The sequence below is a fragment of the Anomalospiza imberbis genome, chromosome 16 (genome assembly GCF_031753505.1).
Source record: "Anomalospiza imberbis isolate Cuckoo-Finch-1a 21T00152 chromosome 16, ASM3175350v1, whole genome shotgun sequence".
Lineage (NCBI taxonomy): Eukaryota > Metazoa > Chordata > Aves > Passeriformes > Viduidae > Anomalospiza > Anomalospiza imberbis.
In genome coordinates this window covers 10,260,330-10,286,713 of record NC_089696.1, presented here as the reverse complement: position 1 = coordinate 10,286,713, position 26,384 = coordinate 10,260,330, and the positions used below count along the sequence as shown (strand labels likewise).

At 38.5% G+C, this 26,384-nt stretch overlaps 1 protein-coding gene across 2 annotated transcripts in view; it reads right to left on the bottom strand.

The window, feature by feature from the left end:
• Window positions 1-2,399: 2,399 nt before the first annotated feature.
• The window catches only part of TRRAP (transformation/transcription domain associated protein), a 74,491-nt gene continuing 50,506 nt past the window's right edge, over window positions 2,400-26,384 (bottom strand). For both annotated transcript variants that reach the window (XM_068206998.1, XM_068206999.1), the window contains exons 59-72: window positions 24,935-25,130; window positions 24,472-24,737; window positions 23,685-23,785; window positions 21,309-21,510; window positions 20,039-20,203; window positions 18,018-18,108; window positions 16,647-16,846; window positions 15,639-15,900; window positions 8,903-9,128; window positions 8,303-8,520; window positions 7,388-7,572; window positions 5,674-5,877; window positions 4,535-4,729; window positions 2,400-3,686 (exon numbers count right to left, since the gene is read on the bottom strand). In XM_068206998.1, coding sequence (XP_068063099.1) covers window positions 3,402-3,686; window positions 4,535-4,729; window positions 5,674-5,877; window positions 7,388-7,572; window positions 8,303-8,520; window positions 8,903-9,128; window positions 15,639-15,900; window positions 16,647-16,846; window positions 18,018-18,108; window positions 20,039-20,203; window positions 21,309-21,510; window positions 23,685-23,785; window positions 24,472-24,737; window positions 24,935-25,130 — 2,796 coding nt within the window. In that variant the 3' untranslated portion in view covers window positions 2,400-3,401. The remainder of the gene's footprint in view (window positions 3,687-4,534; window positions 4,730-5,673; window positions 5,878-7,387; window positions 7,573-8,302; window positions 8,521-8,902; window positions 9,129-15,638; window positions 15,901-16,646; window positions 16,847-18,017; window positions 18,109-20,038; window positions 20,204-21,308; window positions 21,511-23,684; window positions 23,786-24,471; window positions 24,738-24,934; window positions 25,131-26,384) is intronic.

Genomic DNA, 26,384 nt, shown 5'->3' with positions numbered 1-26,384 from the left:
TGCAGTTTGTCACATTTTTACTATAGATGACAACAGGGGAAGGAGAAATTTGAAGACAGAGGGAGCACAACCCATGCTTGGAGCTCTCAGGGAAAGGCAATGCTCATTTAAAGATGAAAAAGCCACAGTTAAGAGATGAAAGTCTAACAATTCCACAGACTTCCTCTTTTTTTTTCCTCTGCATTTCAGCACCTTGAGCCCTGGTTTAGGAGGTCCCAGGTGAGGTGACACTGTCCTTTGGCTTACAGCTCATGCACACAGGGACAGTGAGACCTGACACAGTCAAGGGACAATGATGACAAACCACATACAAGTCACCAGTTGTTTCACATGTGCTCTCTTGAATGTCTTAAATGTGAAATGCACCCACACTGAGCTGATTAAAAGCTCCTGTGAGTGTGAAATCTTCTCTCTGAATAGGCTTCTACACCACAAAAGAAGCATTTCATACATCATATTTGAAACAGATCAGAGCCTTAAAAGCAACTTTATTCGACTGCCATTATGAAACAGAGCTTTCATTGTCTGCCCCTGAAAGGCTTTGAGTCATCATCTTCCAGTAATAACTAATCCCTTGCTCACTCTGTACCTGACAATTCATGGACAGCACAATTACAGGAGAGGAAAGTGGCACACCACTTTCAGAGGGTGGACTCAAACACTCAACTACTGTTAAAGGCTTTTGTTTCAGAGTACAATTCACTTAAGCAAATTCTGATAATCAACTTTGAGAGCAGACTGTAATAACAAAAATTTAAATTGCAGCAGCATCATCTAATAAAGACAGAGTCAAACATGATTACAAAAGTCAGGAGACAAAAAACAGTGTAATTTGAGAAACCTGACAACTATTTATTCTCCATATAATATCCACACCTTACATTTTTATCCAAGTTTTCATGCCAGACTTGCTTCTTAGTTATTAGTATTTCTAATTTGCCTTGAGTGACCTCCCAGAGTGCCCAATTCACACCAACACAGGTAAACATGCCAAAGCCTACCAACATGTATTTTCTACAGAATTATGGCTGGCACAACTTTGGCGTCAAGGACTTGTGACTAGATACCCTCATGAAGATCTGGTGAAATCTGTCTGTAACTCTACAGAAGTTAGAAAACAAACACAACAGGAGGAATTTTCAGAATGGCATAATGCTCATACACACAGTTTCAGAGAGAATTTTAAATTTGACCTCTCTTGAGTGTTTGATTTTGCAAAGTAATGACATGGGATTTTTTTGTGTAGTATCTAATCTGAGGGAAGAAACCTTGAAGGGAATACTTAGAGTGAATTGACATTTAATGTAGTTCTTTCAAGTATCTGCTCAGCAAGATGCCTTCTGAGCATGGATCCCTAACAAGACAGAGGGAACCCTTATCTACAATCATAAAAAATTAAATGCAGCTAAGATAGATGTCACATGTTCCTGATGATAATCAGGAACTTCCTACCCTGTACTTTGTCAAACCATTCTCCTGCTAATGGACAGCTGCTGCTAACACAAGAGATGTCAGATATCCCCCAGGCTCTGAAGAATGCTCATGTATAACTAAAAGCTTTCAGATTTATCTCCTGAGCTGGTGGTAAAACTCTGGGTTAAGACTGTGTAAGGCTTCTCACAAGTTGAGGTGCACCCATAGAATACGCTCATGAAAGAAGAGAACCAGGTATTAACATTTGCATATTAACACCATCAGGGAGCTCATTAAAATAACTCTCTGCTCCCTCACACCCCAAGTCTTCTTTCAGGAGTATATCTGAGACAATGCCACGAGCAAGAGAGATGTCACAAATCCAAAGACAACAAAGTTTGTCTCTTAACTCACATTCACGTTTTTCCATTAAGATTTCTATCATGGACAGAAAAGTGGCTGAATTATCTGATGACTTACTTCCTTTCAGAGAATGCTGTCATCTCTCAGACATATCCAAGATGTGCAAATAAGAAATGATCCTGCATCTCCTCTGTGCAGTGTGTGCTGTATTTCACAGCTGCAAATATTACAATCTTCAATAAAGGGAAGGCAACAATTCCCTTCAAGTCATGAAAGCACTGAGCTCAGTTGTGAATGACTGCAGACAGAGTGTGTTGTGACACATGCAGGAAGTGCTATGTTTTACAAGAAGATTATTCTTGCCAACATAATTTTGATAAGGAAGTCTTTGCAAAAAAAAAAAAAAAGGATGTTTGTTTTCCAAATCCTTATATTGTCCTTAGCACTCATTTATTTGAGCTTCCCCTTGCACATAGTACCATAGAGCAATACTCTCTTTAATACAAAAAGAGCGCCAAGCATGGGAATGAAAGGCCATGCTTGATTTATCCATCATACAATGAAGCAAAATCATACTCATAGGATAATATTAAAAATATTATGAATAAAATTATTACCACAGAGAGTTTTATAAAATATTTATTTGGAAAAAAGTCACTCTGTACAAATTTATCATTCTCAACACCGAAGTTTTATAAAAATGCTAACACAACAGAAAGACAAGTGAAACATTAAACTGCTCTTCTTAAATTACAAAGGAACAGATTCATTCTAAAGAAGCTACTGTAATTCTAAACAGTAAAGAGATCTTGGTAAGATTTCACTTTTTTCTCTATTACAGACAAATACAGGTATCAAAGGATGATTTTTTTCCATCCTTTTATAAACTTCTCCCCAAACACTGTCCACGACTAAACCAAATACTCTAAATGGTTTACACTTTTACTGTACATAGCTTGTGCTCCAGGAAAAGTCAGCACAATTTGATCATCATTTTCTCAGTGCCTAACAAAATCTCACCTCTATAACATTTGGTACAAAATTGTCTGTACAACGCAACATTGCTCATGTAAATTTGAAGCAAACTTAAAAGTTAAGAGCATTTATCTGTGCCTTCAATTTGGCATTCTGAAGAGAGAGTGATTAAGTAAAATTTCAAGGAGGAAAACTCAGTAACTGGGATTACTGTATTTTTCTTTCTTTTTAGTAATTACTATTATATAAAAAAATTATATACTGCAGGTTATTAGGAATGGCAGACCCTAAATCTAACAATGCTAGTTTCATAGTCTTCATCATAAAATTAGATTTTTCTGTATATTATTTTTCTCTCTTCATTTTAATCTATTTGCAAAAGCTGCTGTTGCATATCAACTGCTTAAACAGGAGGCAATGTCTCCCCATGAAATTAAAACCAGTAAAAACGCCATAGTACTGTAAACACAGCTAGAATAAAAACGGACAAAACGCAGGGTGACAGGTAAGCCGTCATCTGGAAAGCTTTTTTCACATTTTCTTAAAACAAAATATGGCTCACAGCACAAACAACAGGAGGAAATAAAAACAAAAAAAAAACCCCAGAAAAACAAACAAAAAAAAAAAGTCAAACTACTGAAAGCTTCAAGTCACAGCCAGGGGTGCCAGGCGGGGTCCATCCGGCAGAGGTTGTCCAGGCTGTTGGCAGCTGCCACCAGAGTGTTGACTTTGCTTTCCCCGCCCTCAAACTGGGCCAGGTTGTGCAGGCGAGTCATGATGGCAGTCACAGCTTTCTGAACCAGAGAAACCAGCTGCTGGCTGTCCATGTTCTCGGGCTGCCCAGCTGCTGACAGCGGAGAGGAGGTGTCCTCTTGGGTTTTTTTGTGCCACGCAATGATTTCATCCCTTAGCACAGTTTTTAGGATGCCATCAACCTATATGAAGAAGAAAAATCAGATTACAGCACTTAATCCACAGAATGATCAGGTTTCATCAGATTACAGAATTGTAACTAGATTTTAGTTGACAGTATTTTGACACTTTTGGTGCCACATTGCAATTTCAGACTTTTCAAGGTGAGCGTGGCTTCCAAACATTTTATTATTTCCTCTCCAGGTATTCCTTTTCATAAAAAGCCTCCTTTAGAAAAACACAACACAATGACACCTACAGAAATTCATAATATATATTAAGATATTGATTCACAGATACAGTTGTGTCCATCCTATTTTTAAATTACTCCACTAAATTAATGGCTTTTACCACTTTTACCACACACACAGACAGAAGTTTTGGGGAAAGATCTGGAGTACTTTGAAAAGCTGGAGGGTTTTATTGCAGTCATTACACTCTCGGGGAATATTATTTTCTGCTACACAGGGAAAGAACACTGACTACAGCATCCACACATATGTAAGTAATATATATATACACACATATATGTTCTAGAGGCCAGTTCTATCTTTGGATGGAAAAGAAATACCTGCAACGAATACTTTCCTATTTTTTCTCATCACTGACTTGAGTTACTGGTATTAATTTGCCAACTCCAACAGTCTCAAGCTTCTAAAGCAAACTCTTATGTGTCCAAAGTCAAATTAAATGTTTACACATAACATAAAACATTCCCAAACATTTCCAACATTTCAGCTGGCCTTTGTGATGACCTCAGGGTAAAATTTTAAAACAAATCCGCACCATCATTCAGTCCCTACCTTCACCAAAAAAGTGCTGTTTTGTTTATAAATTGTCGAATACAAACCTGCAAAAAAGGTTTACAAACCTTGAAATTTGGCTGTGCAAAGCAGCGAGCTACTGCAATCATGGATGCAGTGAGGGGCCCTGACACCCCGATGGTGGTGAGAAATTCCGAGATGTTCGGGGTGAGCCGGAAGGGAACTGGGCGGTTGGCGTCCAAATCTCCAGTGGCATCGTTAATGTCAAAGCGAAAGTACGCCACGTTGAGCTTGCCAGTGTCCTGGGTTTAACAGGAAGATGCACAAGAGCAATTAAAGGAACTCATTTTCGTTCATGGAGCCAAAAGAGTTGGGTTTTTGTGTCTGTTATTGCCGAGTTCCAACAGTACTTTTCACTCGTTTAGCCAAACAACCTCTGAGCAATGAAGTTATAAATAATGGCATGCACAAAGGTAAGTATTTCTCTCAAAATGTTGCATCCAAACCCCTTACTAAATACATGTAATACCAAACTTAAGGAATAGATGCCTCTGGATCCTGATCTATGTGGACTCACTGCCAATAGACCTCTGGGACAACATTCAGTGTCCAAGGTTCACTGTGGGTAAACAGCTGAACACTTAACAGAGGGATCAAAAAATCCTAATTGCCCTACAGACTATAGCTCTCCATACATTAAAATGACATTGAGACTTTAATAAATACCACCTTTGCCCTTTTTTAAGGTGGCAAGCATAATTTTAAATATTGGGTTAAAACAGAAAAATCTTGATTAATACGAGGGGTAGCTTGATGGATATGCTCAAAAGAGAATGATATTTAAAAAGGGGTACAGCCCTTTTAAGAAAATGAAGGTCTATATTTTATTTTTCTTACAGCTAATTGATTTAATACAAAGGTATTAACGCAATATATTGAAAGAATAATTTGAAAGCAATATATTAGAAAGAAGACTAAAAAGAGAGACTTATCAGTCATTTACATGAAGAGTTCAGGTATCTAAGAACTATTTCACAAAGTTCTAAACTCTCACCACAGAGGGCAGAGTTGATGTCCAAGGGGACTGCAGGTTAAAGTACTCCCTACAGGATGTGCAATCACACAGAAATAAAAAGCCTACTGAAATGCACTGTTAATTATCTGTGTTGAACTTTGACTCATTTCAAAAGCACAGTGCAAATATCCATCTGATCCAAGACGAGAGAATGAGCAAATTGAAGCATACCTGGGCAATCTGCAGCATCTCAGGGTTGAGCCTGTTCAAATGAAAGATGAATTCTGCAAAGCCAATGAGGGCTAACTGGATGGTGAACATCTTCCGGAAGGTCCAGTAATCCGTGGCGTTGGGGAAGGTGTGCAGAGCCCACTCCTTGAGCATGCTGCGAGGCACCATGTTACTCTGCACCTCCTTCAGGATGTCTCTGAGAACCTGCACAGCAAATGGGTTAGTTGGAAAAAGGCATTTTTAATGCACTTCTTAGCAACAGACAAATCGACCTAAAACAACTACCCATCTGCTCTTAATTGCTGTATCTCATTTTAGGAAAAGCAAAAAAAAAAAAAAAAAAAAAAAAAAAAAAAATCTACCAAAATATTTAATTACTATAGCATAGACTAGACCTAATTAGTTAGAATAAGAAGGATCTGTCCTGTTACACCAGAAAGGATTATAGTCATGTTGACTTCAATTAAAGGGCTGTTAAAGTTTCAAATGTAAGAATTCTGAAAATAGAAACAAATGTTACATAGCACTTCCATTTTTATTTTGTAACAAAGAAAGTCTGAGACAATTGTTTAAACTACATCCATAATGCATATCTACTGTGTATTTTTTAATAGCTGTATTTGGAATGGGACTGGCATTTTATGTATGAATTTGCACTAACTCTAAGAAAAAAAACCACATAAAACCACCTTATACATCACAACTGGCTGTTTGATGGAGGCTACAGAGACAGAGAGCTTTGTTCTTTCTGAGTACTTAATTTATTAGGTGAGATTGTCCAACTGCTTCTGTTTGGCTTAGATGAATGGATCCACAGGCAATTTTAAGAGAAATATTAGAAGAACATGGGAAGCCTGCCTCACATACCATGCTGTAGCTGCTTATGTAAATTAGAAATGCTCTTTCCCCTGCTGTCAATTAATTATTTCTAAAGCACTATACAGGAGAGCAAAACAAAAAAAAAATCAACCAGCACCCTGCCTGTTTTCAGTTGCATTTACTCAAAACAACTTCCAGCAATACAAATACAGCCTTTTTTTTAATAAAATAATTCCAAGATCACCTAATGAAGAGATATAGAGTTCCCATTATGCAAAATCAAAATACAAGCAAAAAATCCAACCACTACCCATGCACCGTGCATCTGACATCTAATGACATCTACCAAACATGCACATCCCTGCTAAGCTGAACTGCCTTTAAAAGACAGGCTCTGCTGAATATTTCTATTTTCTATAGAAAACCTTTTAGCAAAGTCCTAGCTTTATATATAACAGTAACTTCAACCTGTCAGAATCGTCTACCTCTTTTCTAAATTTCAAAATATTCTGTTATTTAGTACATAAAGAACTTCCTAAATTCTGAAGAAGCACTGAGGGAAATTTGCCAAGGCACAGCAGGGTGCAGGGGACAGCCCTGGGTGGAATTGCCCAGGGGATGGCAGGGTGCTGGGGACAGCCCTGGGTGGAATTGCCCGGGGCAGGGCACAGCAGGGTGCAGGGGACAGCCCTGGATGGAATTGCCCAGGGGATGGCAGGGTGCAGGGGACAGCCCTGGATGGAATTGCCCAGGGGATGGCAGGGTGCTGGGGACAGCCCTGGGTGGAATTGCCCGGGGCAGGGCAGGGTGCAGGGGACAGCCCTGGGTGGAATTGCCCGGGGCAGGGCACAGCAGGGTGCAGGGGACAGCCCTGGGTTAACCCCTGCTGTGGTACCTGGTGACTGGCCTGCGTGCCCCGAGCCTGCACCGTGGCCAGCCGGTCGTAGTAGCGGGAGATGGGGTTGTCGTGCTCGATGCCCTTCTTGGCACAGCGCTGTTTGTAGATCTCCACCAGGGACAGCGAGGAGGGGTTGTCCTCCACCAGCCGCATCTGCGGGGACACCGCCACCACCCGCGGCACTGCGCAGGGGCGGGGCAGAGAGAGCAAAGCAAAACTGAGTTCATCCAGAGCCCAAAGGCTGGCACACCAGCCCTCAAAACACAACCCTGATATCAACTGGAGCCTATCAACAGAAAACTTTTAATGCTATGCTCATAACCAATTTACAAGCTCAGGCAAAAAAGAATTACAGCAGGGTTTTCTTGACAAAAATATCAACGGTATTTTTGAAAAAAACTTGAGCATTCATCATTCTTCCTATTTTTCTTTACCTTTAGGAAAGAGGGTAATATTTTGTTTAGATGAAATTCAGCAGAAAAAAGAAAAATTATTTCTTCTGTGTTATGTGGAAGAGGAAAAAGAAATTCACTATTTGTATATCACAACTCGGGGAGAAAAGGTTTTGTTCTGTCCCTCTTCTGCTGTCTCTAAATGTTGTATTTCCCATACTTCAACACTGTTTTAGTACGCGCGCCCATTTCCACACCAACAGGCCCAGTGGGCATCTCTGCCTTAAATATTCACAAGTGCACTTGATACCATAAGCAAGGCACATAAGCATTTCTAAAAACACCCCAAATCCCATGCAATCAGCTGCACTCATCCAGAGGGGAGCTACAGCTCCAGACAAGACTAATCACTTAGACAGATGTGAATTTACCTTCTGAATATTCAAAAAACCTCCATTCATTATAACCTTTGAGCGCAACTTACATTTAAAAACAACACAGATCTCTCTCCTTGCGGTACCTGTGAAAAACAAATGTCTTTTGGTGGTCTCCTTCCTCTTCTCCAGGCAGGGGTTGAGGAGGCGGAGCAGCTGCAGGACGCGCTCCTCGCGGCGCGACTCGGTCAGGCAGGCGTCGTTCATCACCAGGTAGGGGTAGATCTTCCCGTTGTGCCCGCGGATGTACAGCCTGCGAGCGGCCGTGTTGTGCTTCTGCACTATCTCCACCCTGGGCATGAACCTGCCATGAAGGAGCATTTGGAGACAGCTTTGTAAGTGTTTTGAACAACAGGATCGCTAGTGATGACAACAAAAGCACGGTTCTCAACTTACAGCAAGGCACAAGAAAAGCAAATATGCTCTGAACAGTGCAGGTGTTTAGTGATCAAATGTAAAATTATTGAAAGAGGGAAAATTAAAAAGGTCTTACATCAAAGTTTGACTATATATGTAATATACATATATAAAATATTTATTGACTGTAAAATATCTATCTACATTTGCAGAGTGGATGGATGGATGGATGGATGGATGGATGGATGGATGGATGGATGGATGGAGAGGGCTTTAATTTCCTTCTCTGTTTTCAGAATTACAGCTACCAAAGCAAATCTTTAGGTTACCTTGCTATCTTGATGTAGTAATGTGTTGGCTTTGGCATAAGGAATTCTCCAGGTATCTCTACTTCCGCAGTTTGAGCTGAGAAGTTACTTAGAAAGCGGCACTTTTCCTCTATGAGGAAGAATTTTGGAAGCTGTTTAGTTTTGGCCTCCAGAATTTTGATCCATTTCTTTAGTTTGGAGATAAGGTTGTGGAGTTTCATTGATCCTGGCACACTGAAGTCAAAATCTGAAAAAAAAAAAAAAAGCCAAACAAACACAAATTACCCAGTTCAATAGTGCAAACCAAACACACACCCCCCAGCTAAGCTGAACTGCCTTTAAAAGACAGGCTCTGTTGAATATTTCTATTTTCTATGGAAAACCTTTTTGCAAAGTCCTAGCATTATATAGAACAATAACTTAAACCTGTGTCAGAATCTGCTACCTCTTTTCTGTATACAACTCTAAAATATTCTGTTATTTAGTACATAATGAACTTCCTAAGATTTTCCTGTTTTACAGTAACACAAACATTGAAAAGCATATAGTGAAAAATTTAAACACCATTACTGTATTGAATTCTCTATATACTGCAACCAGACTTATTGCATAGAAAGAAAGCAGTAAAACTCCAAATTATTACATCAGAGCACTTAGTGAAAGAGGAAAAGTAGGCTTACTTTATAGCACTATAATTTTCTACCTGTTTAATTGCAAGTCATTTATTTATTTATTTTAAACCAGTGGAGACTTTTTACTCCTAAAATGAATGAAAGAGCCCCAGTTGAGGATACAACATAGAACCCATGAGGAAATGCAGGACAAACAATAAAATTGTTATTATTACTGTTCTTTTCTCAGTTGCAAGAAAATTCTTATTCTTTCCTATCTTAGACAACAATTGAAAGACACTACAGGAAGAACAGCCACAGCAGCCCAAGAAAAATGACAATATTATGCAACAGCCTGCTCTTTCCACTGCAATGTCAACAGTATCATAGAGTGAGAATATCTCCTTTAATCCACATGCAGGTGAAGAAGGAACTTTCACAAGGTCACTATATGGACTTCAGTACATCATGCAAGTAATTCTGTAACAGAAATCACTGCAATACTGAGCATTTTCTGGGCCACACCAACACCATCTTCCCAACACTGCTCTCACTACAGTTTCAGACAAAGCAAATAATAAATAAATAAATGTCTTTGAATTTCCCAAAAGAGGGAAAATGAATAAATTACATACGTGAAATGATGGCTCAGCATTTCAGTGCCACAACAATGAAAGATTAAACACACTTGGATAAGAAGACAAACTACTCTCTGTAAACCTCATTAGTTATGGCATCCCAAACTGTGCAAGTTAACCAACAGACTTGAATTTTTAACTCATCTCCACTCCCTAGAAGATGCTGTTTTAAATTCAACATGTCTCAAGTGAAAAAGCAACTGAAAAACACCAGAGAATGACAATTCAGTATTTCTGAGATTTGCAGCTAGAGCAGAATGGAATCTTCAGTATTATTCAATACAATGGAAAATTAAATCTTAAAAATTATTTTAAATTTTCTTGCAGAACCTTCATTTCAATATGTCATATACACTCAATATTTTCCTGAGTTGACAAAAATACCAAAAACCAAACAAACTTGAGCACTGCTCAGAAAATTTGACCACATAAATATGCTACAAGCATCTGCCTGCAAGTGTGCCAAGAGAGAATTAAGTATGTGCACACAGCAATTACTGTGTTATAAAAGTTTTTTCAACCACAATTAAACCACTCAAAACTCTGATCATCCAAAAGACTTACTCCTAAAAACAACTTAAAATATTCATTTAGCCAGCAGAGTTCCTGTCATTCTACACAAACACTCTCATAAGTTCTTTTCTTTAATCCATTATTCTAATGCCAAAGAAAACTATGCACCTTAGGATTGCTTTCATTTTGCTGTTCTGTTACTTAAATATCAGAGAACATGTAACCCAACATATTTCACTGTGTATCCACAATAAACTGATATGCTAAAATCTTTCCGTGAAAGACCTAAGTTTACCAGCCTAAAACAGAGCAAAAAACTAGCTCATACAAAATCCTTTCCACTTCTGTAAGAAAAAAGTCTATAATGAAAAATACAGTTTCATATTTATGGATGTAATATTCCCTTTTTCTGCCTGCTGTGGGCAGTGCATCTACTGCAATATCACTGTAAAACACACTTATTAAAATCCCAAGCCTACCCTCTAGTGAGCAGTGGGAGTAAATCATTTCATCAAAGTGACAAAATTATTGCATCATTTATCTCCCGAATCTCTGAAGTGCAGGAAAGTACCCTCAAACTGCAACTAGTTTTTGTGCTAATGTGAATCAGCCGAGAGGTAAAAACACACATCAATATATTTTCCTTACAAAAAAAAGTCACTCAGTTCACCACAAGAGCAGCTCTAGTTTGCTGAATGCCTATTTTAGGATTTTTGTTGTTCTTTTGTTTCCCAGTGGCAGATGGGAAACACTGAGAGTTCAATTAGTCTTTTTCTGCTCGTGTCACAGAGAGCCCATCTGAGAAGAAAAATCATTTCAGCTGGAAGAAAGGGAAATACAAGACCAAACATTATTAGTGTACAAAGTCTCTCTGCTTTGCAGACATCTTAATCTATATAAACAGTGGCTTTGTTTAAAAAAAATCCATTTCTTCTGTAGTACTGGAAAACACCTTTTTCAAGGTAACACACACTGGTCTGAAGTAACTCACTACTTTGCACCACCTGCTCCTGAAAAGGAAGGGAAGTTTTCCCCCTCATCCTTAATGGGGATTTTCACAGAAGGCCATAGCACAGACTGCAGTGGAAGCAGTTTGCTCTCTCTTCTCAATGCTGCTGAAGTTTCTTGCCACTCTCAATGGAAGGAGGAATGGGGCACAATCTTCTCCCCAGTGAGACAACCTAAAAAAATACTGATGCCTCTTAACACACTTTGATTGAAGAAAGGAAGAAACACCAAAAAACCTAATCGAGGTAGCAAAATTAAGAGTATCAAAGCCCCTGTGCCCCCCAGTCCCCTTGACCTACACAACATTAACATGGCATTAAGAAAACAAAGAATACCTCCAAACTAAGACTCCAGAACTATATTAAAAAAACCCTTCTGCTACACTGGAAGAAAATAGTTCTGATCAATCAAAGGCAACAGGCTATTAATGCTTTTAGAGCAAGAAACAGTTCATTTGAAGATTTTAAGATTATTCTGACCATAGGAAAAGCCTGATTCTATTAAAGGTTCACATCTCAAGGATTTCCAGCTAAAAAGCCAAGACACCCATCATGTAAGGTGTCCCTGAGGACTGAGTTGTAAGCTTTTCTGCACAGAGCAGGACAATTCTTTGTGCCCATGACACTGAAGAAGATCCAAGCATTCTCCAAAATTGAAGTGCTGTCTTGGTTTTGAAGTTATTATTCAAACATTTATATACTCTACTTCCCAAAACTTCTTTCCAATCTCACAAGAACTTTTGATAGAAGCCAATAAAGATGAAAAATCTCAGTGAGAGGAAAGCAGAAATATGGAGCAGGACTTCTGGTGTATCACTCAGCTCCAGAAAACCAAGCCTGCATAGACCAGACACCAAGGTCAAATATTATCCTTCTCTTCATCTGGATTTCCTGGATAACACCCTGTTACCTAAAAATTACAATGGAAGCAAAGAAAGAGTTACCAAAGTACACTATGTTTACTCTTGAGCAAAAGGGAAAAAAACATCCTTAAAAAGGCTGAAAATGAACAGAGCTCTTCCCCTTGCCCCCTCCTAACAGTTCAGAGCCACTCTTGGGTTTCAAGAGCTTCCTCCTGACTGCAGAGCTACCAGGAACAGTGAAGGATTCATTGTGCTGGGGGACAAAGTCTCAAGGAAATTACCATGTCCTTCAAGAGGGTATTTTGGAGCTCTCCATTCATATTCAGCTTGAGAGGAGAGATGGTTGCAGAAAGAAGCTGATCCAAACTCTAAACTATCATCTGCCCACAAAAGGACAATTGAGGCAGCTCTTCTGCTGCTTTCAGTGCTGAGAGAGCTCTCTCAAAGGGAGCCTTTTTCAGCATTTTCTTTTCTTTGATGTCAAAAGGTTTAGCAGAAAAGGAAAGAACAAAGAACAGATGGTCAAAGAACTATGCATTTGAAGTTCTAGAAAAAAAATTCAAAGTAAAATTTGTTTTTATAATATAACATTAGGATAGATAAAGATGACCTATCACAGCTCCAACAGTCCAGACTGCTACAGACAAAGAATTCAGAATATAAGAAATGGTGTGAGAGTCTCCAGTGGCTCCAAACAGGAATCAAAATACAACTCTGATGTTGATGGAACCAAACCCTGCTGAAAGTGTCTATAAAAAATAGCTGTCAACATTAATCTGGGAATAATTGACAAAAAGTTTACTCCAAGACAGCTCCTTAGCTTGGACACTTTTGAAATGAAAGGCAACCACTGTAATTATCTGTCCATCATCCAAATGCAACTGGTACTCAGAACGGGAAAAACAAACATGAACATTGTGGTGTGACAGAATGACACATCAGGCACATTCTACAATTGGTTTCTTGTAATGTTAAAAAAAAATCTTGCAATTACCAGTACAGTAATTACAATCCTATTCAGTTATTCACATATGTGTTACTGTTATGGTAAAATAAATAAAAAACTTATTTTCGTTTTCTGCATAACGAATTAGATTACAGAAATTATTAAGTATGCTGATTGGTTTAATTTCTTCTGTTTTCCCACATTTAATTTGTAAATTTAAACACTGAATGTAATAGATTAAAATAAAATCTAATCCAGCACTAAGCAAAATAATTACGTGTATCCTGCAGACATTCATATTTCATCGTACTTGAAAAATAAAACATGAAATCTTCAAAAAAAAAGAAAGTAATTACTGTTATTTAACTGAAGTTTACTAAGAAACACTTTGCATTTGATGACTTTACATGATTTTTATGACCAGGCCCATGTCACACTTTGGTTTATATGTTGTTCCATATAATTCTTTAATTAAGAGAGAACATCTGAAAACCTTATCAGCCATTTATATATCACAAAGATATGCAAAAAATTAAAACAGCATAAAAAATACTGGAAATTCTCTCCACATTTTAACTAAAAGTTGTAACTGAATCATAATTAAACTTTCTTAATTGTTTCTCTAGAAAAGTTTTGAAATATGACTTCAGATATTGCAGACTGTAGTCTGGTATTGTATTTACTTTTCCTTTACACCTTGGAAACCCCAGAGCTCTCTGATGCTCACAGGAAAGGAAGTAGGAGCTGCTGTGACAGACCAAAAATAACTCAAATCCAACCAAGCATATCAACAACACCTAGAGCAATAAATAAGTGGCTACACCACTGTTGCAATGTAAAGACTATAAACCATTATTAAAATTCAAAATCAAGTCCAAACTTGTATTTAATGTAGAGCATTTCAGCTGGAAGGGATCTACAACAACCATCCCCAGATCCCTGATCCAGGGCTGCTCTCCAGCCTCTCCTCTCCCCATTTACATCTGTACCTGCCATTATTCCTCTGTTCTAGAATCCAGCACTTGGACTGGTGAAATTTCACCCCATTAATCATTATCCAATGGTTTTTTTCCCCCTGTTCGCTCCCATTAAAGACACACAAGGTGTTTCTACTTCCATTTCTCTCCCTAGTACACTTCATCCAGTAAAAATTTAATCACATGGTTCAGGACTTTCATTATCTGCTGTCATGCAGCTGCTGTGCCCCAGAAAGGACATTGTGCAAAGCATGGCGTGCACAAGATATGTAGGTCACTTCTACAACTCAGTTACTTCCACAGGATCCCCATCAGTTCCCTTATTTTCACAATATTATCAGCAAAATGCTTGAAAAAACAGCCCAAGTCTACTTGACAAACACTCTCAGTTACATTTAAAGAAAAGCCAAGGAATTTATGCAAAACTCAAAATTCTGGCAACCCAAAACACCGATGCCAATCAGTGTCACTTTGTCATGTATGAGCTGTGTGGCCTTAACACATTGCACCAAACAAATCAAGCCTGTAAACGAGCTTTTCTTAGAATTTCAAATCAAGATCAGATACTCAAATATGTAAGCACTGGTTAAGAGAAAATGAATGAAGCAAAAAAGCTACTTCCCTTAAGTATCTTTTTTTATTAGAGCTGATTAAAGTTATTGATTCAATTTACCAATGATGTAAATGTGGGTAATAGAATTTTTATAATCTAGTTACCCAAAAGACTAAAGTAGTCTTACTCATCAGAAGTAGGCTGTTTTGAAAGTCTTCACATAAAATCATCAGTTTGGAGTTCTGGGGTGAAAATTTCATTAAATTCTGGCATCATAGAGAGACAGAGACCATTACTGTCCCTCACATACAGCTAGCAGTTCTGTTCAAATTGCAAAAATACTACGCTGAAGTAATCTAATTTATCTTTAAACACATATGTGATCAAACCACAGTTTTCAATAATAAAAATACAGCAATATATTTATTCTCTAGGCTGATGCCTGTTTTCCACTTGAATTACATTTATTACTGCAAAAAAGACAGGAACAAAACTATTTCAGGTTTGCTGAATGACAGAAAAGTGCCGTCTTCTAAATTTTCTCTCTGGAAAGATAGTAGAATAAAAAAGCAGAATGCCCTCACAGCTGAACTGTGGGGAGAAATTTTCTTGAGATTAAAAGCAACATTTAAAAATTTTAAACATTTACCTGTTGTAAATTGGCCTTTTAACTTCTGGAACACGGGGTCTTGAGCTGTTGCCTGTGCTCTCCTAGCTAGTGACTCTGAGGCTGCACTAGAAAACATGGTGGACACATTGGAGACATTCTCAAGACCTACTCCAAAGGTGCTGACTAACTTCTTGACAAAATTCAGTGTATGAGGAGTGATTTTGGCATCTGAAACAGCTCCACTTTTCTCAAAGGCAACAGAGTAGCACTTTGCCAAGCCCTGCTGTAGTTGTCTGAGAACCTAAGAATGAAAAACAGAAAAAACCAAATACTCAGGAAGATCAGGCCTTCTGATTTGACACCAAATATTAATTCCCACTGCATTTTATACAGTAGCATTATGCTCTCAAAAACATCTGCTTAAAACTCTACTCAAACTGCAGAGGGTCAATCACAATGACAGCTCTGAATTTCATTAGCATTGCAAACAAACTGAGCAGGGGAAATGCTGCTTCACAAAGGACAACGTGCTCTTTCACCAGCAGGTAACTTTTAGATTTCATACTTTGAGATATATGAAAAAAAGGTGATATGAGGAAACCTTTAAATAAACAGTGTGCTAAGCAGACAGAACAGTAGTCCAACACTTTGAGAGGCAAGGAACAGCAGAGTGGCAGGTCCATCTGCTCTCTGTTGCAATGCAAATTTCAGGTAATAATCACCACCTGTCACAGACCACCAGATCAAGAAGCAAACTGGTATCTCTGAGACTTAGTGTAAGAATATACATTTTCAGTTAGTAGGAGCAACAGCTTAAATCCTAGAGGCATTCATCACATTAACAGTTCTGCAAAAACCCTGTACTGCTTCCAGAAATAACCAAGACCCAAATTCCAATCAGAACAGTCAATTCCACAAACATCAGTTCACTAATCAAAACAAACAGTTATGCTTTGATGTTTAAAATTAATTCTGGGTAAATATTTTGCAGTTAGCTTTCCCTTAGACGATCCATACATTCATGGAAGGTGCATTGAAGCCAAATACCTCCTCATGCCAGTTCTCTCTGAACCAGACCATCTGATCCACAATGCCTTCCAGAGAGGACAGAAGGGTCGGGTGCAATTCCCGCTGCATGTGCATGATCCTGCTGCATCTCCACATTGGGGCAGTGGCTCTGATGGGCCCAGGGTCTGAAGCAGAGTGGGACTGATTTCCAACTGAACTTGGCTGCTGTTGCCCTGAATCTGGAAAGTGAACATTAAAAAGGAAATAAGAATTACATTTCATGAACTGGATACGTGTCTGTTTGAAATAAAATAAATTGTTCCAGGAATTGGCTTGAGATTTACATTAAGTATTAATTATGTATTCCTAGTCTGTATCTTTTAGCACAAACCATCTCTAGCATGACAACTCCATCAGACAGTGATTATGCAGTTTTGCTTTATCAGATGACCCCCACTAACTCACACAACCCACCCACCCAGAAGTGCTTTTTGGCAGAACCTACAGGGAAATATTTTACTATTGCTGGAAAAGAATAAGTTATTAGGTTATGTGGGCATCTCCTTCTGCAAAAGAGTATCCAAAGAAAAAGAAAACATTATTTAATTAGTGCCCTTTCAAATTTTATACAGAAGTTTAGTGAACTAATTCCCAAATGGAAAGGGCAATTAAATAAACAATGTACTTTGTAATAAAGAACACAGAACTGAAATGAGAGTTCTTCAAGTAGCTCTCCCAGGATTCCCAGGAAATTATATGGGACAAAAGAACAACTAAATTCTGTGGAATCATTTGACATAACTATTCCAAATGTGATTTGTTCTTGGGAAAAGAGTTGTTGTGCAAGTTGCTGAATGCTTTCCCCATCTCCCAAACATTTCTCAAAGCCAACACTGCTTTTATTGGTGTGAACTGAGATGCTCATTTTACTTGAAAATTCACCGTAAGAAGTTATTATGGAGATACAATTTTTCCAAGTGTGGCCCTTTTGAAAACAAACTAAATGTTGCATGGTTCATGCTTCCAATGAAAATTAGTCTAGAGAATCTTAGAAAACTGTGACATTCTCTTGTATTTATAAACCAAGAATTTTCTACTTCTCCACAAATTTATCAAGATAAACATCCAGTGAAGAACGTGTGATTCTCAGTAATTAAGGTTACATGAGAACAAAAGAGATGGAACTCCTCTTGGTGGATATTTTATATAGGAAAATTCATGACAGCTCAAGTCATCTGCAGCTTTAACTTCCCAGAAACAAATCAATGCAAGCAGAGCTTATCAAGAGTTTTCTTCCTTAGCCTTGCAAAGTCAGTGTTTTCCAGAGGATCTGTTTTCTCTGTAATATCCAGTGAAACTTAGCAGTTAAGTTACAAGGAGCCCAAACAATTCCATGAGGACCAAACTCACCACTCTTGTAGCGCTCTCGCTGTTCTATCTTCAAGGTCAAATAGAGGGTCCTGATAGGGAAATAAACAGCCTGGGGGTAGACTCTTCCCACCTATTTGGAGATAGGCATTTCTCAGTTAAGGAATACTGACTACAGATCACTACAACACAGATTCTCTCGTAAATGAGTCCAACTCTTTGTGTTAAATAACAGCTTATGGAAATTAAAGATTCTTTCAGTAACAGGAGCCCGAAGAGGATGAATTGGTAGCTCCCTGCACACACTGTTAAGACATTACCTAATTAGGGTTTCCAGATCATATTGCCTAATAAACCTGAAAGCAGCATAATGTCAGAGCTCCAGCTGGGCCAGCTCAAAGATCTTACTCATGTGCATAATGGAAGAAAAACAGACATAATGACAGCAGTTAGTCTTTAAATTAGGCCACAATTCCCAGCAAGCCCCACGATACTTGGTAAGAAAGCCCATTAGAGAGTAACTTTACTCCACCTAATTGTGGCACTTAATGTAAGGCGATACCAACTGCACCCAAAAATAAAACCAGGATTTTATGGCTTCCATTAAAAAAAACAACCCTAAAGAGATGTTGACATTCAGCATCCCATTTAAATCTGTAAATCTCAGTATCTATTAAAGGAAAGAAACCATTTGTCGACTACCTGCAGTAGAGCACACTTTAAGACATCATTTGAGGCTTCTTCAGCCACAATTTTACTAAATCACAGATCCTTTATCCAAATGGATATGGTAAGTGGTGGAAATATAGCAATGGGATTGAAGCATTCAGTAACCTGATATTTATAACAGATCAGTAACATGGCATACACATGCTTCATATTGTAACTCAAAAGTTATTTGAGGAGAATGGTGGAGTTTTACAACAGTAACACAGAAAATATGGCATTTTTTGATTTCACACTTCTGTGTACCTGAAGTTTAAAGGCAAGACAAAGAGGAGTATCGGTGATATTTACAAGTTTAAGCTCCAACTAGTGTATGAATTCTGAGCAAACACTCACTTCTACAAATTTTATACAGATCTCAACAAATAAGGTGTCTACAAAGTGTTGAAATGAGTATTTTCTGCCAGAAGACAGTAGAGTACACTGGTGTTGCCAGACAATACCAAGCCATACCCATCAAAGCCTGCCTTACCTACTTTGGCATCTTAAGCTGCTTGGCAACATGGTCTCAAAGTTACATTTTAATTTTAATTTTATGAAGAGAGAGGGAAGGAAACATGAATACTTCTGCACACACATACATATCCAGACCTGTGTGCACCCATGCCAACACAAATGGACATTCTCTAACTACAAAAACTCACATTCTCAGAGGTCTGAAAGAGGAAAGACAGGGGATAGGATAAAAGGAACTCAATCTCACAGGATCATAGAATACCCTGAACTGGAAGGGACCTGCATGGTCAGTAATTCCATATCTCAAAAATCAAGAGGGGAGGGAAAGAAAGGAGTTCTGTGAGGAATTCAGCACAACAGTTGTCCTGGGCCAGTTTCCAGGAAACAGTGGAGCAGTGCAGGCCTGGAATTCAGGTATTGTGAGAGCTTCCCATGGCCACCTGTGCATTAATGGGACTTCACAACTATTTTATATCAACCTGAATGAACAAACACCAAAGCATTTCCAGAGAGAGTTTGCCCTTTAGCCACAAAAGCTAACCATTCTTTACTCCTATGTTAGAAGCATTTTTAACTATGTATTTTATGTGCTCTACCTCATTCACAAAAATATATTAAATAGAGTTCCAGAGGGAGAGCTATAATGCCGCATGCAAATAAGGATACAATTTCACTGGATTTAATCTCAGTAAGCAAAACTCACTTTGAAATTCAAAATATCCTGCTTAAAGGCAGAAAATACCATTTTTAACACATCAACAGTTGCAAACAATACCATTTTTAAAGCTTGACATTTTTGTAATTCGCTTTAAAAAATATTTGTGCGTCACCTCACAAATGAAGATTACAGACCATACGGAATTAGAGATCATCTTCAGTACCTGACTGATGAGGTTGAGGAGGAGTTTGCCCTCTGAGCCAACCAGGCAGGTCAGCAGCTGTGGGATCCAGGCCAGCCACTGGATGGGTGGGACACCAATACAATACTTGTCCACTGCATCTGCCAAGGTGTTCTTATCATCATCAAAACTCAGCAGCCAAAGAACCTAGAGAGAATTTCAAGAGGCTCTCTCAGTGCTTAAATTTAAGACACATCAATCATTACAATGCACAAAAGCAGAGATATTTTATTAATATGACTGTGGAGCCCTTGAAAGTGTTAAAGCTGTCTCAGAGACAAGAACTTACATTCATTGTGCCTGGCCAATGCTATTTTTTCCTCAAAAATAATACTAAAAGGATGTAAAAAATAAACCTAAGTGTACCCCTTACTATGAAATAAGACAGAAAAGACCAAATGAACATGACTGCATTCCAGAAATTCTTTGGGGTTTTGGCTGGGGGTGTGGATAAAAATTTAGGCAATTTTATAGAACCTAAAATATGCAACTCAGATAAATGAACCTTGATACAAGAACTTTATTATTTGTCTGGGTGTTCTCAATTATTTTAACTGTCCACCCCTAGTTTAATTTAAATGTAAATATATTAAGCACTGACTAAAAATCATTAACTATTATGCAACCAGACAGGGAGAATAATAAACTTCAAAGTGCTGTTGAGGCCACCTTTAATCTCAGACAATATTTTCTGTGTTTGTTTCATGGTCAGAACAGATTGTCTTCCCTGGTCTGGTATAATTTTTTAAATTTTCTTCATGAGAGAGATTAAATATCCCCAAACTGAGAAACATACAACACAAATAGCGCTTTTTTTGGCCAACATTTTGCTGAATTTAAGAGTAAAACTGTACAAAAAAGGCTCATCTGGAATAAAATGCAATACTTAGGTAAGCATTAATATTATTTATCCATTATAATGATAAACAGACCTCAAACTGTGTTACTTTTTAAAGCACCAAAGGATGCCTTTTTGCAAGTACTGCACCACGCTATGTAGTAGAAATGCTGGATGTGATTTGTCCTTTTCCTCCTACAGAAAGGTTCCACATCTAAAGGAAAACCCAGACACTCTACTGACATAGAAAATCCCAAAATGAGTTATGAGCAACCACACACAGCCCTTCTATCTAAATTGAAGCTTTCCCTCAGTAACCCTTTCTCTAACTGCAAAAACTTGAGCACTGAACAAGATCCCAGCCCTTCCCAAGAGGATGCAGCTCTGATTCTTTTTGTATCACCCAGGCCTTACCTTTGCCAAGTATTTCCTGGACTTGCTCTCGTTCTGGTGGCGACAGGCGTGCAGGTAGCAGGTGATGGCAGACACCCCCAGGTGAAGCTGCCTCTCCTTCACAAAGATGTTCTCCAGGTAATCCCCCCACATGGCCCACGCTTTCACCAGCACGTCGTGCATTTGCACAGCTGCAGAAAAAGCTTTGTTTGCTTCTTCAGACCTGCGTGGTGACAAGCAGGAATATGAGTTTTATATAATTCAGTAGCTGTTTGCTAGTGTAAGTCAGATTTCTTATAGGGCAAGCAATTAATTTCTTAATACTCAGTGATATTTCTGCATTAAGTTTTCTAGTAAGTCCCTTACAACTGCTTTGTCATTGCTTTCCTTAAAGCTCAGCACCTACAAAAGTAAATGCTTCATCATGAAAACAGTTTTGTAAGTGTTAAAAACCTCACATACTCCCTTTAAAAATTTTTAAAAGCTCCCAGTGCATTGCAGTGGAAACCCAGGCAGTGAAACTGGGAGAAAGAAGAGCGAATGATAACACAAGGGGAGTGAAGCAAAATCATTTAAACATGCTACTCCACTGGGCTAAAAAGCAGTAAAGTAACATTGGGAAGATGTTATTTAAGTTATCTTTTAGCAGAATGCATCTTAATTAACTCCTTTTCCAGAGAAGTCATGAAAAATTTTACAATCAACGTTTTCTGGAAACAGCCGGTTCCTCATCCCCACAGCTGTAAAAGTTTCTTTTTTTCAACAGGAAAAGTGAAGGAATTTGAAGGTCAATCACACAGTTCTGGGCAACCAAAAGATTATTTGTTTGTTACTTCTGAGGTTTTCTCCATGTTTCCTCAAGTGTCACAAGTCCAAAATTTGGCATGATTCATCCCAATATATATACAGCCCTTGAATCTGTTACTACTTAGGCATAAAAATAAAGTATGAGAAAACTCCCATAAGCATTACCAAAATTAAGAAACTTAATGTATTTCAAGACTCCTTATTAACAGAAAGAGCTTCACTTCTCCCTTGCAGAGTAAGCATTGAAATAAACCATATGAAAGTAACATGATGCTTGTTTGACTCATTTTTTTAATTACCTGTAGTGTATTTTTAACATAACAATATTAGCTTGGGGGATTATAATACTACATTTAAATGACCAGTTACTGAGGCATAACTCTAAAAAGGAAAACAGATTTGTCTGTCATGTGTTGCTTTTTGTGCTCCATTAATGTCCTTGCTTTCAGAAGCTTCCCGCACCCTGGATGAAGGTTTGAAGTGAACCAGCCCAGCAGCAGCCTGATGGATGACTTTGTATCACTACTGCTCCTTTATAAAAAAGGGACTTCTCTGTCCGTTTTCCTTTCTCCCACTCGACAATCCATCACTCTTGACACCTGAGGTGATTTTTTTAAATAGTTTCTATCACCTGGCTCAGCCAATGGGCACCACAGGAGGATGTAGGAGCAGAGGTGACCTTTAACTTCAGTTTTGTTGACACACAGGTAATCAATCAGCAGTCCCATGTTCAGTTTCAACACTGCCACTGGTCCTAACTGAAACCTTCCTAAATTCCTGACCTCAACTGTAGCGCTAAAAATGCTTGTGTGTTTTTTTGTAAGATTAAGAAACCGTAAGTACATCAGAACCACATTTTTAAACAGAAACCTTTACCCATTTTATCCTGAAGAAACAAACAAAGACAATTCTCTGCAAGAATTTAAAAAAATTTAACAATGTGGGGAAGGCACACTTTCTTCTCTTTACATCTCAACTTCAATTAAGCCAGTGACCTTATAAAAGCCCACCGTACTTTCCATCCAAGTAATTGCATTCTGCCTATTTAAAATTCTCTCTTGTAACCACAGAAGAAAATATTCATGATTTCCTGACTTGAATTGCTATGTGAGGTTGCAGTGTAGAGCTTGAGACCTGATGGATTTCATTCTATAAGTGGCCACAATGCAGTGGTAAAGGAATTATTCCACCCATACGTAACACATAGCAAAATTGTCATTAAATCCCATGCCCACTAAGAGCTCTTGTAATCTGAAGGGGTCTTTTTGGCATCACCAAACAAAATTTGACTGATGAGATATTTATTTATTGAATTAAAGAGAGATATTCCTCAGAACAGTAAAATGCCTGTCAGTGCAAAGCAAAACCATTACTACTTCTGTCCTACAAGGCTTCAATATAGGACCAATCATTACATCTCCAAACTGCAAAGGAACTCTCACAGATAATTTTACTTTCTTACACAGCAGCGAGAAATTTTAGGCTGGTATAAAAGATATGGAATGGCTTTTATGCTCAAATACTGTATTGAATACTTCGGCTGCATTTTTTCAGATGTGTGCTACTGCCCCTTGCAGCCAACATACTCACTTGTTAATCTGTGCCAAGAACATTCCCTTTAAAGCATAAAACTCTGCAGTCATCTCCTTGGTGAAGTACTTCAGATTGGTTGATTCAATGACTTCAAGACCCTGTTAAATAAGCCTTAGTGAGAAAAGTCTTTTTAAAAGGAAGGCTTTTTAAAAAGAACGTGCCATAAAACAACAGCCAAAATATTGTGTTGAAATTTATATAGCATGACTTTCAAGTATTTCATTTTGATTTTAAAAAATACAGACTGACAATTTTAAGTTTCCACTGGCCTATGCAAACCAAATACTGCAGACAACATTTAGCAGGTTATTTTTCCACCTTGTTTATGTTATATTTATGTTATATTACAAGGTTTATTTGCTGGTCAACCACATGCCAGTGGGTTTTGCCTAAAATCACACTTTTTCTTTTTCAACACATACAATTTTACTTCAGTTTGACAGCATCCACCACTCATGAGTCAGACACTCACTTTTTTCCCATTACAAATAATGCCATTTTCAAAGTCCTTCCATTTATCCATCTTGTAAGATTTCAAAAAACCTACTCTCACTTTACTTCTGGGTCAGCAAATTTTTAATATATTCACAGAATCCAGTTCAGAGGACATTAACTGCTTTGGACTGACAGCATGACTCCAAACAACACTCCCTGCAGGGTATAACATGGCGAAGGCAACTCAGCCCCTGTTCTGGATACAGGCAGCTTGCTCAGATCAATGCGTCTGATGGCGCCTGTAAACCCACGAGTTCCAACAACAGCTTCAGGAATACAGCTGCCCTACCTGCATGCACTCATTTTTGCCCATGACTCCAGCCAGCTGCAGGTAACATTTGACCTGCTGCCGGATCTTCTGGAAGCAGTCCACGATGGGCACGGTGGGGATGGTGTGGATGCGGCTCAGGATGTCCAGGGCCACGTTGACCAGCCCTTGCTTCCGCGCGATCTTCCCGTACTGGATGATGGCCGAGGCCGAGGCGTGGACGCCCAGCATGGCGTTGTTGGAGCTGGGATCGTGCTGGGAGCTGTTCTCATATGCAGTCACAATGGCTGGAAAGGCAACGTGAAATGTTCATCATGGGAAATGGTGTTACACAGAGAGCAGCACCTTACACAGGAACACACATGACTTAAAACTCAATGAAAATTGAATAAAAACTACAACTCATCAAAATCAAGCCACCAAGAACTTATGTGTTGTCTGGAAAATTCCATGATGAATGCATGCTGGACCAGGCAAGACTTACCCTGGTAATGATGCTGTCTCCACATGAAAATGCTGCTCCAGTGGGATAAATCATCTGACACAATAGGTAACCTGTTCCTCCAAGTCTTGACAACAGTCTTCATATCATGTAAGCTGTTGTTCCTCCCCAGATTAGTTGGTTGCAATCCTGCATTTATTTGGGCTGCTTCCTGAAGTTCAATTATTTGCTGTGCTGCCTAGAAAACAAATATAAATAAGGAACAGACAGAAGATGGCAGCAGTCTCGAACCCACAAAAGGCAGCAGTTTGTTAAAACTTCAACCACCTGAAGAAAAGGCCCACAAACTTTAATGGAATTTAATTACCTGTAGTACAATAAAGCCAGTGTAGTATTCTCTAAGCTACCACTTGGCAGATAACAGTTGTATTCACTGTTAATCAACCAAATGAGATAACTATTTCAGAAAAAAAAAAAGGCAGTCCAAATTTATAGAGTGAAATCTCTTGAAACAAAATAAATTAAAGTAATATTTTCCTACAATCATCTCAGTATCAGCTCTCACAATAGCTTAACCTTTATCCTACAGCCATTCATCACATAAATTTAATTTTCTCATGGGTATTTAATCACATACTATCTGATATTAAAAAAAAGTAATTACTGCAGTGCAAATTCGAGGCTGCATTTGTACCTCTGTCAGTCACTGACTAATTTATCATTTCTTCACAAGGGATATATACATATTAGATTGTTTTAGAAGCTTGTTTTAGTTGATATCTGAAAGCACTTAAATACTTTTATTTAGCAATATTAATCTTTTCCTGCTGCAGATGCTGCCCTTCTTGAGCAGGAGAGAGGGAGGCAATTTGAAATATGAGTGAAAACTTAGCAGGAAGGAATTAAATTCATTGAGAAGCCATCTAATGCTATTGTGTGAGCTCACAAATTGTACCTATTTACTTGATAACTTCTTCTGAAAAAGGAGAAACTTCCATATTCATTCACTTTATCTGATGCATCAATTTATATTATAAAAATTCAAAGGTATGAGCTGCCATGTGCGCTCTACCCGCAGGAGCAGTCATTTTATAGAGGTCCCTTCTTACATCATGTAGATTGGTTATGAATCACACACACAGAGTGAAACTACTGATCTTAAACAATCACAGAGGCCTCTGTATCAAAGAGAACTCAAAGCAAAGTCCTCTGCACTTCCACAGGCAGGGCTCAGTCACAGACCGCTGAGCAATGGCCCATCAGGAAATGATCTCTGTTATGAAAACTGAGATATTCCACAATTTCTCCCCTGGAGATGAAAGGTTCCCTCCACAGGAACAAGAGCTTTGTCAGGTATATATTTATAGGGTATCTAAACAGGGGCAGAGCCTAAATGTTAAATGAATGGAATGTTTTGCCTAAATCCCACACTGCCAAGCCCAGCATGATCCTGCCCCAGCCCCACTTCCACACTGGTTCCACACAGATCAGA